We start from the raw sequence: 14,776 nt of genomic DNA, 5'->3' as shown, positions 1-14,776 counted from the left end.
AATCATTCCCACGATAAATGGCAATAAATTTTCTTTTGAAAGCACCTTACGCAGTCCAGGCGAGTGTTGAAGTGTTGGTGAGATCTGGCATGCTTTGGAATTGAAACAGAGTGCAGGACATGGTAGAGTGCGTGTTGGATTATTGACTGCATCCTGTCTCACTCTGTGTTCACAATGTTGGGAAACTAGAGCAGAAAGTGAAAGAACTGTACCTCAAATGTCCGAGTGATTTCTCCATTAGACGCTGGGATTCTGCACCTGGATCGCTCCCGTTCCCACCAGGGCTGGTTGAGATTCTAGCTGGGAATCGAGCCCGGGTCCTCCGCGCTGTGAGGCAGCTTCAGAGGGGCCCAATTGATTCAATTCTAAAGTTGTGCTTCTTAAAGAAAAGATCTTATTAAAGATTTTCAGCGAATGACAGGCTGAGGATTAAAAGCTGTTGAAACAATAGCATGTTATCATGATGGAACCAAATAAAGTGATGTGAAGAGGATCAGTGAATACAATAGCGCAGAAAGAAGGCCATTCAGCCCATTGTTTCGATACTGGCTCTTTAAAAGAACCATGCAATTAATCCCACCCTCCTCCTCTCACCTCGCTGTCTTAGAGGATTCCTCTTCAAGGGTTAATTCAGTTTTCTTAGACTGTTGAAGCTGCCACCACTACCATTTTGAGAGAGCGCATTCATAAAATTCCCTCCCACAGTCCAAAGATGTGCAGGTTAGGTGCATTGGCCGTGCTAAATTCTCCCTCAGTGTACCCGAACAGGCGCCGGAGTGTGGCGACTAGGGGATTTTCACAGGAGCTTCATTGCAGTGTTAATGTAAGCCTACTGGTGGCTAATAAATAAACTTTTGATTACATTATTTGTGGTGGTCTGCGTCAGCTTTGGTGGTGACTGCATCGTTGGATTGAATTGAGCAGTGTTCGTACATACTGTCTGATTCTGTGCTTTGGTTAGATGCTGCATGCTATCCCTGCATTGATTTGTGTCTGATTGCAGGCATCCACTGGTGTCTGTATACTGTCCGATCATCATCATTTGGAAATGCATAAGTAATGTGATGAAGACTGGATAATATCAAAATACAAGCTCTGAATCCTCCAGCGCAGAAGGAGGCCATTCAGCCCTTCGAGGCTGCACCAACAACAATCACACCAAGCCCTATTCCCGTAACCCCACGTATTTACCCCACTAATCCCCTGCCACTAGGGTCAATTTAGCGTGGCCAATCCACCTAACCCGCACCAGAGGAAACCCACGCAGACACGGGGAGAACGTGCAAACTCCACACAGACAGTGACCCGAGGCTGGAATTGAATGTGGAGTTTGCGCGTTCTCCCCGTGTCTGCATGGGTTTCCTCCGGGTGCTCTGGTTTCCTCCCACACTCCAAAGATGTGTAGGTTGGGTTGATTGGCCATGCTAAATTGCCCCTTAGTGTCAGGGGAATTAGCTAGGGTAAATGCATGGGGTTATGGGGATAGGGCCTGGGTGGGATAGTGGTCGGTGCAGATTTGATGGGCCGAATGGCCTCCTTCTGCCCTGTAGGATTCTGTGAACCCGGGTCCCTGGCGCTGTGAGGCAGCCGTGCTAATCACTGTGCCACCCATGCATATGTACAAGTCCAGAGTGTCAAGAAACTTTAGATAGGCATCATGCATGCTTTCTCCATTCAGTAATGTAGGGACCAGCACCGTGGGATTGGGACCAGCCTCCATGGAGACCATCATTAAATGGGCAACCATTCGTGGCTGCTTTTTCTGTTCTCTCACTTAGTTCCTTTACTAACCGAGGGCGGGGACCATCAGATTCGTAGATGTTGCTACACTTCCAAAGATCCATAGAATCCCTATAGTGCAGAAAGAGGCCGTTCGGCCCATCCAGTCTACACTGACTCACCGAAAGAACGTCCCACCCAGGCCCCATCCCTGTAACCCTGCACATTCACCATGGGCTAATCCATTCAGCCTACACATCTTTGGACACTAAGGGGCAATTTAGCATGACCAATCCACCTAACCTGTACATCTTTGGAGTGTGGGAGGAAACCGGAGCACCCGGAGGAAACCCACGCAGACACGGGGAGAACATGCAGACTCCACACAGACAGTGACCCGAGGTCAGAATTGAACCCGGAAACCTGGCGCTGTGAAGCAGCAGTGTTCACCCACTGTGCCACCGTGTTAAATCCAATAACTGTAAAAAGAAATTTTAAATCCCAGCGACTGACTCTAGTTAAGTTTATTTATTAGTGTCACAAGTAAGGCTTACATTAACACTGCAATGAAGTTACTGTGAAATTCCCCTAGTCCCTGCACTCCGGCGCCTGTTCGGGTACATTGAGGGAGAATTTGGTATAGCCAACACACCTACCAGCACCTCAGGATCATAAAACAAGACTTCACCTTTTAACACTTTTACTGTAACAAACCACAAAAAGCAACATTGAGTGAACATTACTTAGTAGGCAACTAATACACTAAATTGCAGAAAAGATACCCCTCTTTAACTTCCAAACACAACCCAAAACGCCCACGCTGCATTTTTACGTAACACTGAACTTTCCACAGAACTGCAGTCTTTACAGGCGCCAGACCAAAGTTACTCTCTGCTTTCATTCGACTCACTCTTCCCCCATTCTGATGAATCATGATATCTAATATCCATCAGAGGTCATTTCTCTCAGTCTTCTGAGAATCTCCGAAGCCATTTCCAGTAACAAAGCCCACCTGTTTCCTCCTCCGCTACGATAAGGTGAATCTTCCAGGGTTCCTAAGAAGGTGCTCCCACCTGCATTCTGCATGGAGGCTGATAGAAAACAGTACATTCCCTTGCTATTTTCAACAGCAGCCTCTCCCTCTCTGGAACTCTCACACTCTTGTGTCCAGGATCTCTGATCCGTGATTGCTTGATGTTTCATCGGAAGGAACTCTTCAAATAGAATCGTGGAGTCATAGAGGTTTACAGCATGGAAACAGGCCCTTTGGCCCAACTTATCCATGCCGCCCCTTTTTTTAAACCCCTAAGCTAGTCCCAATTGCCCGCGTTTGGCCCATATCCCTCTATACCCATCTTACCCATGTAACTGTCTAAATGCTTTTTAAAAGACAAAATTGTACCAGCCTCTGCTACTACCTCTGGCAGCTGGTTCCAGACACTCACCACCCTCTGTGTGAAAAATTTGCCCCTCTGGACCCTTTGTATCTCTCCCCTTAAACCTATGCCCTCTAGTTTTAGACTCCCCTACCTTTGGGAAAAGATATTGACTATCTAGCTGATCTATGCCCCTCTATTTTATAGACCTCTATAAGTTCACTCCTCAGCCTCCTGCACTCCAGAGAAAAAAGTCCCAGTCTATCCAGCCTCTCCTCATAACTCAATCCATCAAGTCCTGGGAGCATCCTAGTAAATCTTTTCTGCACTCTTTCTAGTTTAATAATATCATTTCTATAATAGGGTGACCAGAATTGCACACAGTATTCCAAGTGTGGCCTTACCAATGTCTTGTACAGTTTCAACAAGACGACCCAACTCCTGACCAATGAAACCAAGCATGCTGAATGCCTTCTTCACCACTCTGTCCATTTGTGACTCCACTTTCAAGGAGCTACGAACCTGTACCCCTAGATCTCTTTGTTCTATCTCTCCCCAACGCCCCATCATTAACTGAGTAAGTCCTGCCCTGCAGACAATAAAAACATAACAAAATTTACTCCAACTTATAAATCAAAAGAAAAGGGTTTAATAAAAAGCTTCATTACTCCAAACTTGGGGCCTCACCCTGGGCCATTCCAAGCTCTCCCACAATTCCCAAAAGGTTCTTATTTATAGTGAGTCAGCTGACCATCACATCATTCTGTAATTGGTTCCATGGTTCACTGGGTCAGCTGACCCTTACAGCTTGTTACCATTGGCCACATTGCATCCGATATGAAGTTGTCACCGGTTATATTCTAACACCTGAGAGTTCTAAGACTCTGCAAAGCCAGGCCAGTTGCTTCTGCTGTTGCCTTTCAATGTGAAAGCCAGCACTTGGATTTCAATAAGATTTGATCTGGGGCCGTCCGATCCCCATGACAACCAGGTCACATCGACTTATCCTCAGGCAGAACTAATACGAAGTCACGTGCTCCAGTTTACCCTGAATTCAAATAAAAACTCTCAAATATTGCCATCCTATGAAGCCTCACACTTATAACAATGGATATATTTTAAGTCCCACTATTTTTCTTTAATCTTTTTTTCTCGCTAAGCTAAAGCTGAGAGCATTTTTGGTTGTCAGTTTGTTGTCAGATTGGATGTTGAGTCATGTCCATTTACTGATTGTCGGGTGGACGCGGAGCAGTGTCTGACATGAACGGGTGGTGTCTGATGACATTTGTAATATTCATCGAGTGGTGTCTTGTATCATGCTCTGTACATCACGCGATTCCTGATTATGTTGATTGAGTAGTGCCAACAACAGCATTGTGCATTTATATAGCACCTTAATTTAATAAAGCGCCCCAAGGTGCTTTGCAATTGCTTTATCTGCCATCCCACGTGGGATGTCACGGTGGCGCAGTGGTTAGCACTGCTGCCTCACAGCGCCAGGGACCTGGGTTCAATTCCCGGCTTGGGTCAGTGTCTGTGTGGAGCCTGCACGTTCTCCCCGTATCTGCATGGGTTTCCTCTGGGTGCTCCGATGGTTAGCACTGCTGCCTCACATCGCCAGCGACCCGGGTTCGATTCCCGGCTTGGGTCACTGTCTGTGGGGAGGCTAAACGTTCTCCCCGTGTCTGCGTGGGTTTCCTCCGGGTGCTCCGGTCTCCTCCCACAGTCCAAAAGATGTGCTGGTTAGATGCATTGGCCGTGCTAAATTCTCCCTCAGTGTACCCGAACAGGCGCCGGAGTGTGGCGACTAGGGGATTTTCACAGTAACTTCATTGCAGTGGTAATGTAAGCCTACTTGTGACACTAATAAATAAACCTTTAAAATAAATCGGCGCCTGTTTGGGTCAATGCACCCAACCTGCACGTCTTTCCGACTGAGGGAGGAAACCGGAGCACCTGGAGGAAACCCACGCAGACACGGGGAGAACATGCAGACTCCGCACAGATACTGACCCAAGCCGGGAATTGAATCTGGGTCCCTGGCGCTGAGAGGCAGCAGTGCTAACCACTGTGCCATCGTGCCACCCAAGTTTCAGAATTTTGACCCAGCAACAATGAAGCATGATGATATGTGAAGTAATAATGATTCCCAAGTCAGGACGGTGAGTGACTCAGAGGGGAACCTCCAGGTGGTGGTTTTCCCATGTGTCTGCCGTTCTTGTCCTTCTAGATGACGACGGCCATGGGTTTGGAAGGTGCTGCCTAAGGAGCCTTGGTGAGTTGCTGCCAAGCATCTTGTAGATGGTACGCACGTCTCCCACTGCCTCTTGGTTGTGGAGGGAGTGAATGTTTGTAGATGAGGTCCCAATCAAGTGGACTGCTTTGTCCGGCTGAGCTTCTTGAGTGTTGTTGGAGTTGCACTCATCTAAGCAAGTGGAGAGTATTCCTTCACACTCCTGACTTGTGTCTTGTAGATGGTGTTCAGGGTTTGGGGTATCAGGAGGTGAGTTACTCACCGCAGGGTTCCCAGCCTCTGACCTGTTCTTGTAGCTGCAGTATTTATATGGCGAGGTCCAATTCAGTTTCTGGTAAATGGTAACCCCCAGGATGTTGACAGTTGGGGATAAAGCAATGCTAATGCCATTGAATTTCAAAGGATAATGGCTAGATCTTCTCTTGTTGGAGATGGCTATTGCCTAGCACTTGTGTGGCGTGAATGTTACTGCCACTTGTCAGCCCTAGGATATTGTCCAGGTCTTGCTGCATTTGGACATGGACTGCTTCAGTATCTGAGGAGTTGTGAATGGTGCTGAACATTGTGCAATCATCGGCGAACATCCCCACTTCTGCCTTATGAAGGAAGGAAAGTCATTGATGAAGCAGCTGAAGATGGTTGGGGCAGTACCCTGAGGGACTCCTGCAATGATGTCCTCGAGCTGAGATTGACCCCCAACCACCCTTTGTGCCAGGTATGACTCCAACCAGCGAAGAGATTTCCCCCTGATTCCCATTGACTCCAGGTGCTCCTTGATGCCACACTTGGTCGAATGCTGCCTTGATGTCAGGGGCAGTCACTCACCTCACCTCTGGAATTCAGTCTTTTGTCCATGTTTGAACCAAGGCTGTAATAAGGTCAGGAGCTGAGTGATTCTAGCAGAACCCAAACTGAATGTCAATGAGCAGGTTTTTACTGAGCAAATGCCACTTAGCTAGGATTGGGGCGGCACAGTGGTTAGCACCAGGGATAGGGGTTCGATTCTCGACTTGGGTCACTGTCTGTGCACGTTCTCCCCGTGTCTGCGTGGGTTCCCTCTGAGTGCTTCTGTTTCCTCCCACAGTCTGAAAGACGTGCTGGTTAGGGTGCATTGACCCAAATAGGCACCGGAGAGTGGCGACTAGGGGAATTTCACAGTAACTTCATTGCAGTGTTAATGTAAGCCTTACTTGTGACTGATAATAAATAAACTTTAAACTTTTGACTGGTTATGAGGTAAATATCTACAGAGGATTTGTCCTGTTTTTTCATTGACAGGACATACCTGGACAATTTTCTATATTGTCAACTAGATGCTTGTGTTTTGGAGCAGGTTTGCTTGGCACCTGGTTGGTTCTGGAGCATGGTCTTAGCACCTACAGGCGGGATGTTATGAGGGCCGATAACCTTTGCTGTATCCAGTGCCTAGTCACTAGAGTGAATTGAATTGGCTGAAGACAGGTGTTTGTGATGGTCCGGAGGAGGCGGGATAGATCGTCCAGTCAACACTTCAGCTGAAGATTGTTGCAAATGCTTCAGCCTAGGGTTCCTCCAGCAATGAGGATGGGGATGTTTGTAGAGCCTACTCCGTCTGTGAGCTCTTTCATTATCCACCGCCCTTCGCAACTGGATGTGGCAGGACTGCAGATCTTGGATCTATATTGGGACTCCTTAATGCTCTATCCCATGCTGCTTTGCTGTTGGGTGTACAGTAGCCCTGTGTTTTCTGGCAGTATTCAGAGTCCAGCTTTATGCTACTTTTTATTACAGGGTATCATGTCTTGAATTAGCTTTGCCTCTTGCATCAGGGGACACAAACATGCCGGCAGCAAATGTTAGTGGATAGTACTGTCACCTAGTTTGTTCTGCTCTGAAATATGACTGTCATGTTAATGCCCCCACCCCAATTCCCCCAGCTCTGACCAAGTGTGTGGCCAGGGATATTGAGCCACAGTTTGGCTCACTGGTTAGCACTGTGTCTGACATTGCCAGGGACCTGGCCTCGGGTCACTGTCTGTGTGGAGTTGCACGTTCTCCCCGTGTCTGCGTGGGTTTCCTCCGGGTGCTCCGGTTTCCTCCCACAGTCTGAAGATGTGCAAGTTAGGCTGGTGGGCCATGCCAAATTGCCCCTTAGTGGCAGGGGGATTAGCAGGGTAAGTACATGGGGATAGGGCTTGGGTGGGATTGTTGTTGGTACAGACTTGATGGGCCGAATGGCCACCTTCTGCACTGTAGGGATTCTATTCTAGTTGAACTTGCTGCTGCCGTGACGTGGCAGGTCCTCAGCTGTGTCCCAGCTCCAAGTGTGGCTGAAGTGAGCACTTTGGCAGCTCAGCTGAGTTTCAGAACTGCATTTGAGGGGAAATGGTTCTGTAATGCAATGTTTGTTAGACCTTAAAATATCACAGCCAGGCTGAGTAACCCGGCCCAAGTTCTTGCCTAATTCTGTTCCTCCTGAGAAATGTTGCTAAAGATTTCATACACTGCACAGGAATATCTCTGCAGTTTGCTCCCAGATGGAGATGGGGTTTGTTTGAGGCGCTTTCTGCTTGAGTGGGACGTTGAGAAAACCCAGGCCGGTTTAATTTCTTAAGAAATAAAAGTTCCCCCCAGACCACTGGCTCTACCCAAATCCCCTCCCAAATCACTTTAAGAACATAAGAACTAGGAGCAGGAGTAGGCCATCTAGCCCCTCGAGCCTGCTCCGCCATTCAATAAGATCATAGAAACATAGAAACCCTACTGTGCAGAAGGAGGCCATTCGGCCCATCGAGTCTGCACTGACCACAATCCCACCCAGGCCCTCCCCCCACATATTTTACCCGCTAATCCCTCTAACCTACGCATCCCAGGACTCTAAGGGACAATTTTTAACCTGGCCAATCAACCTAACCCGCACATTTTTGGACTGTGGGAGGAAACCGGAGCACCCGGAGGAAACCCACGCAGACACGAGGAGAATGTGCAAACTCCACACAGGCAGTGACCCGAGCCGGGAATCGAACCCGGGACCCTGGAGCTGTGAAGCAGCAGTGCTAACCACTGTGCTACCGTGCCGCCCATGGCTGATCTTTTCGTGGACTCAGCTCCACTTACCCGCCCGCTCTCCATAACTCTTAATTCCTTTACTGTTCAAAAATGTATCTATCCTTGCCTTAAAAACATTCATGAGGTAGCCTCAACTGCTTCACTGGGCAGGGAATTCCACAGATTCACAACCCTTTGTGTGAAGAAGTTCCTCCTCAACTCAGTCCTAAATCTGCTTCCCCTTATTTTGAGGCCATGCCCCCTAGTTCTAGTTTCACCCGCCAGTGGAAACAACTTCCCTGCTTCTATCTTATCTATTCCCTTCATAACCTTATATTTTTCTATAAAATCTTCCCTCATTCTACTGAATTCCAATGATTATAGCCCCAGTCTGCTCAGTCTGTCCTCGTAAGCCCCTCAACTCCGGAATCAACCTAGTGAATCTCCTCTGCACCCCCTCCAGTGCCAGTATATCCTTTCTCAAGTGAGGAGATCAAAACTGTACACTGTACTCCAGGTGTGGCCTCACCAGCACCTTATACAGCTGCAACATAACCTTGCTGTTTTTAAACTCAATCCCCCTAGCAATGAAGAACAAAATTCCATTTGCCTTCTTAATTACCTGCTGCACCTGCAAACCAACTGCTTGTGATTCTTGCACAAGGACACCCAGGTCCCTCTGCACAGCAGCATGCTGCAATTTTTTACCATTTAAATAATAGTCCATTTTGCTGTTATTCCTACCAAAATGGATGACTTCACATTTACCAACATTGTACTCCATCTGCCAGACCCTCGCCCACTCACTTAGACTATCTATATCCCTTTGCAAACTTTCAGCGTCCTCTGCACACTTTGCTCTGCCACTCATCTAAGTGTCATCTGCGAATTTTGACACACTACATTTGGTCCCCAACTCCAAATCATCTATGTAAATCGTAAACAATTGCAGTCCCAACACTGATCCCTGAGGCACACCACTAGTCACTGATCGCCAACCAGAAAAACACCCATTTACCCCCACTCTTTGCTTTCTGTTAGTTAACCAATCCTCTATCCATGCTAATACATTACCCGTAACACCGTGCACCTTTATCTTATGTAGCAGTCTTTAGTGTGGCACCTTGTTAAATACCTTCTGGAAATCCAGATACACCGCATCCACAGGTTCCCCATTGTCCACTGTGCATGTAATGTTCTCAAAGAATTCCACCAAATTAGTCAAATGTTACCTGCCCTTCATGAACCCATGCTGCGTCTTCCCAATGGGACAATTTATATCCAGATGTCTTATTCCTTGATGATAGATTCAAGCATTTTCCCTACTACAGAAGTTAAGCTAACCGGCCTATAGCATACACTGCACAGGAATATCTCTGCAGTTTGCTCCCAGATGGGAGCAAATGTTGCTAAAGATTTTGTCTACCTCCTTTTTTAAACAGTGGCGTCACATTTGCTGTTTTCCAATCTGTGGGAACCACCCCAGAGTCCAGTGAATTTTGGTAAATTACCACTAATGCATTTGCTATTTCTCCCGCCATCTCTTTTAGTCCCTGGGATGCATTCCATCAGGACCAGGAGACTTGTCTACCTTTAGCCCCATTAACTTGCCCAACACTACCTCTTTCGTGATAATGATAGTTTCTCGGTTCTCACCTGCCATAGCCTTCCTGTCATCAATTTTTGGCATGTTATTTGTGTCTTCCACTGTGAAGACCGACACAAAATACCTGTTCAATGCCTCAGCCATTTTCTCATTTCCAGTTATTACATCCCCCTTCTCGTCCTCTAAAGGACCAATGTTTACTTTAGCCACTCTTTTTTATGTATTTGTAGAAACATTTGCTATCTGTTTTTATATTCTGAGCTAGTTTACTCTCATAATCCATCTTGTTTTTCTTTATAGCTTTTTTCGTGGCTTTCTGTTGACCTTTAAAGATTTCCCAATCCTCTAGTTTCCCATTAATCTTTGCCACTTTGTATGCATTTTCTTTCAGTTTGTTGCCCTCCTTTATTTCCTTCGATATCCATGGCTGATTATCTCTTTTTCTACAGTCCTTCCTCACATGAACACTCTGAGTGCTCATTGCTCTCCCAAGGTACTTGGTCAATCATAGAATCCTACAGTGCAGAAGGAGGCCATTCGGCCCATCGAGTCTGCACCGACCACAATCCCACCCAGACCCTATTCTCATAACCCCATGCATTTACCTTAGCCAGTCCCCCGACACTAAGGGGCAATTTAGCACGGCCAATCCACCTAACCCGCACATCTTTGGACTGTGGGAGGAAACCGGAGCACCCGGAGGAAACCCACGCAGACATGAGGAAAATGTGCAAACTCCACACAAATAGTGATCCAAGCCGGGATTCGAACTCGGGACTCTGACGCTGTGAGTCAGCAGTGCTAACCACTGTGCCGCTCTTAGGAGACAGTGTATGAATCTAGCTCTATTGGTGTATTTCCAGGTCCAGTCCGGACTGCAGTACTATTCACTGCCACCTCTCTGTTTGCTTTGATCTGCAGTAGATTGATCCGTTTACAAAGTAGGAGAGGGGGAGCCTCACTACCCAGAAAGAATGTCACCTAAAGCAGAGATTGACGTGGAAGTAGCTCACACTGCTCTTCTACAGCATGCTGCTGTGTGGTATGAGAGTGAAGGCATCTTTACATGTGGGCATCATGGTGGCATAGTGGTTAGCACTGCTGCCTCACAGTGCCAGGGGACCCGGGTTCGATTCCCGGCTTGGGTCACTGCCTGTGTGGAGTTTGCGCGTTCTCCCCGTATCTACATGGGTTTCTTCCGGTTTCCTCCCACAGTCTGAAAGACGCGCTGGTTTGGGTGCATTGACCCGAACAGGCGCAGGAGTGTGGCAACTAGGGGAATTTCACAGTAACTTCATTGCAGTGTTAATGTAAGCCGACTTGTGACTAATAAATAAACTTTACTCCCTCCCAAACTCTGTGTGGAAACATAGTGGAATGGCGACAGAACCCCTGCGTCCTATTGATCAGCAATATAAAGGGTTGCAATTTCGGAGTTGGATTTGACATGTGCCAGTCCCAGGAATGGCAACTCTAATGTAATAGTATTTTGAACCCTCCTTTCAGTATCTGTGTATGAGTGGGTGTGTCCTTACGAAACACTAACCAAACATTGGGAAATATTTTGGACAAGTGAACATAAAATGTTTGAATAAGATATGCTAATAGTAAAAGATTGTACAGCTACCATAGCACTGCTGCCTCACAGCGCCAGGGACCTAGCTTCGATTCCCGACTTGGGTCACTGTCTGTGCAGAGTCTGCACGTTCTCCCCGTGTCTGCGTGGTTTTCCTCCGGGTGCTCCGGTTTCCTCCCACAGTCTGAAAGACGTGCTGGTTAGGGTGCATTGACCTGAACAGGCGCCAGAGTGTGGCGACTAGGGGAATTTCACAGTAACTTCATTGCAGCGTTAATGTAAACCTTACTGGTGACTAATGAATAAACTTTAACTTTAACATTCGATAACTTAGGCTTCTTTTTGGAAAGGGAAATTTAGAAACTGGGAGTGCTGATGGCAACATTGGGAATGGAAGAAAACATCCTGAGCATTTTGAACCGTAGAATCGTAGACTCTCATAGAATCCCTACAGCATAGACGGAGGCCATTCGACTCATCGAGACTGCACTGACTCTCCAAAAGGGCATCTTACCCCTCCCCCCCACCCCCTGCACTATTCCTGTTACCCCTCGCATTTACCATGGCAAACCACCTAATCTGCACATCTTTGGACTGTGGGAGGAAGCTGGAGCACCCAGAGGAAACCCACGCAGACACAGGGAGAACGTGCAAACTCCTCACCTTTCACCAAAGGGCGGCAAGGTGGCACAGTGGTTAGCACTGTTGCCTCACAGTGCCAGCGACCTGTGTTCGATTCTGGCCTTGGGTGATGCTGTGGAGTCTGCACGTTCGCCCCCGTGTCTGCGTGGGTTTCCTCCGGGTGCTGCAGTTTCCTCCCACAGTCTGACATTGGTGTTAAATTGTCCCTCAGTATCCCAAGATGTGTCGGTTAGGGGGATTAGTGGGTAAATACATGGGGTTATGGGAAAGGGCCTGGGTGAGATGCTCTATCTGAATGTTGGTGCAGATTCGATGGGCTGAATGGCCTCTTTCTGCACTGTCGGGATTCTGTGAACCAGTCGAGATTCCTCAGTGTTCCCACAACTCAACAGATGCAATAAATAAACAGAGAGAGTTGATCAGGACAAGATAGCTGTTCCCATGGTTTACTTAGCTATAGCGCTTGTAAATCGAATGGAATACAAGGCACCCATGTCTCATGTCCTGTTGCTATTCCTTTGATAAAATATATATTACACTGTGCACACCTGTTCAGTGTAAAACAGGGCTCACATCCAGCTCCCGTCATAACGTCAAGCATGGTTTGAACTCCATTCCAGCACAGATACCAAATACTCCACCTGCTGAAAATCAGCAGTAGGAGCAGGAAAGGCACAATACTCGGCACATCTGGCAACATCTGTGGAAAGAGTGATGAGTGAGGACTTGGGTCAGAGTCCTTGCTCTTGAATGTTAACTGAGTCACTCTCCCAACAATTGTGGCCTGAATGTAACCAAGCATTTTATGAGGAGGCGATGGCCCAGTGGTATTAACGCTAGACTATTAATCCAGAAACTCAGCTCATGTTCTGGCGACTCGGGTTCGAATCCCGCCACGGCAGATGGTGGAATTTGAATTCAATTTTTAAAAAATCTGCAATTAAGAATCTACTGATGACCATGAAACCATTGTCGATTGTGGGAAAAACCCATCTGGTTCACTAAAATCCTTTAGGGAAGGAAATCTGCCGTCCTTAACTGGTCTGGCCAACGTGATTCCAGAGTAGCAGCAGTCTTAGAAACGTTACACTGCAGAAGAAGGCCATTTGGCCCATTGAGTCTGTACTGACAACAATCCCACCTCGGCTTTATCCACATAACCCCACATATTTAACCCGCTAATCCCTCTAACCTATGCATCCTGGGACACTAAGAGGCAATTTAGCATGGCCAATGCACATCTTTGGACAGTGGGAGGAAACCGGAACACCCGGCGGAAACCCACGGAGACACGGGGAGAACGTGCAGACTCCGCACAGACAGTGGAGATCCACAGGAGTTGTATATTCGTCCAGAGAGACCATTGAACATACACATTGACCCATGAAGACGCGAAAAGCACAGCTCCTAGCTGCAGGGGAGATCAATCTACTTTTGGAACATAGAAACATAGAAGATAGGAGCAGGAGGAGGCCATTCGGCCCTTCGAGCCTGCCCCGCCATTCATTATGATCATGGCTGATCATCCAACTCAATAGCCTAATCCTGCTTTCTCCCCATAACCTTTGATCCCATTCGCCCCAAGTGCTATATCCAGCCGCCTCCTGAATACATCCAATGTCTTGCGTGTGAACGTTTGCGAGTGTTAACACCTGATCTTTTTGTTCTCCTTTTCGAAGCTAAACCAGAGCTCAGCCTCCTCGAGCTGAGAATTGAAGAGTTGCGGCACCACTTCCGCGTGGAACACGCCGTGTCCGAAGGGGCGAAAAACGTTCTTCGCCTGCTGGGGTCGGGGAAGATTCAGGATAAGAAAGCGCTGTCTGAGGTAAGGAATCAGAGAGCACCTTGGAATCGACCTCCCTGTGGGTCATTTGCTTGGTGATGGTTGAGTTCCACAGCTGGTCCACTTCCGATGTACATTTTGTCTACACAGCCGTGACTTTGAACTTGTGTTTAAACTTCCTCAGTGCCTGCCCCTGAAATTGTCACTCTCTCCTTCCCACTTCCTCTTGTTGGCTTAGTGCGGCCGATTTAGTTGATTTTCCTACATTCCCCTTTGTTCATCTTTAAGCTCTGGGCTTGTACTGTGTGGATAAATATGCGTGTGAAATCAAACGAAGGGATTGGGGTAAGAAAAAGACAAGACGGTCGATGGTTTAGGGGTGGCACAGTGGTTAGCACTGCTGCCTCACTGCTCTGGGGAGCCGGGTTCGATTCCTGCCTTGGAGTTTGCATGTTCTCTCCGTGTCTGTGTGGATTTCCTCTGGGTGCTCTTGTTTCTTCCCAAAGATGTGTTAGCTAGGTGGATTGACCATGTACCTAATCAGCACATCTTCCAGACTGTGGGAGGAAACCGGAGCACCCAGAGGAAACCGTCCCTTACAGTCCCAAGATGTGTAGGTTAGGGACCAAAAGAGAAAATGCTGGAAAATCTCAGCAGGTCTGGCAGCATCTGTAAGGAGAGAAAAGAGCTGACGTTTTGAGTCCAGGTGACACTTTTTCAAAAGCTTTGAGATTGACGTTGGTTAGTTCTACAAATGATCTCCGCACTAGATTATCCCCAGGATCAACAATCA

At 47.5% G+C, this 14,776-nt stretch overlaps 2 protein-coding genes across 2 annotated transcripts in view; both read left to right on the top strand.

Annotated features, from left to right (window-relative positions):
• Positions 1–14,139, top strand: part of LOC144507615 (serine/threonine-protein kinase N2-like) — an 85,185-nt gene extending 71,046 nt beyond the window's left edge. The window contains exons 5-6 of the mRNA XM_078234768.1: positions 13,880–14,025; positions 14,134–14,139. Coding sequence (XP_078090894.1) covers positions 13,880–14,025; positions 14,134–14,139 — 152 coding nt within the window. The remainder of the gene's footprint in view (positions 1–13,879; positions 14,026–14,133) is intronic.
• The window catches only part of LOC144507664 (serine/threonine-protein kinase N2-like), an 86,930-nt gene continuing 86,058 nt past the window's right edge, over positions 13,905–14,776 (top strand). Inside the window, exon 1 of the mRNA XM_078234821.1 lies at positions 13,905–14,025. The gene's annotated coding sequence lies outside the window, so the exon portion shown is untranslated. The remainder of the gene's footprint in view (positions 14,026–14,776) is intronic.

Source organism: Mustelus asterias, chromosome 19, assembly GCF_964213995.1.
Source record: "Mustelus asterias chromosome 19, sMusAst1.hap1.1, whole genome shotgun sequence".
In the NCBI taxonomy this organism is placed as follows: domain Eukaryota; kingdom Metazoa; phylum Chordata; class Chondrichthyes; order Carcharhiniformes; family Triakidae; genus Mustelus; species Mustelus asterias.
The sequence above is the reverse complement of the archived record's forward strand: the minus strand, read 5'-3'. Positions and strand labels throughout refer to the sequence as shown.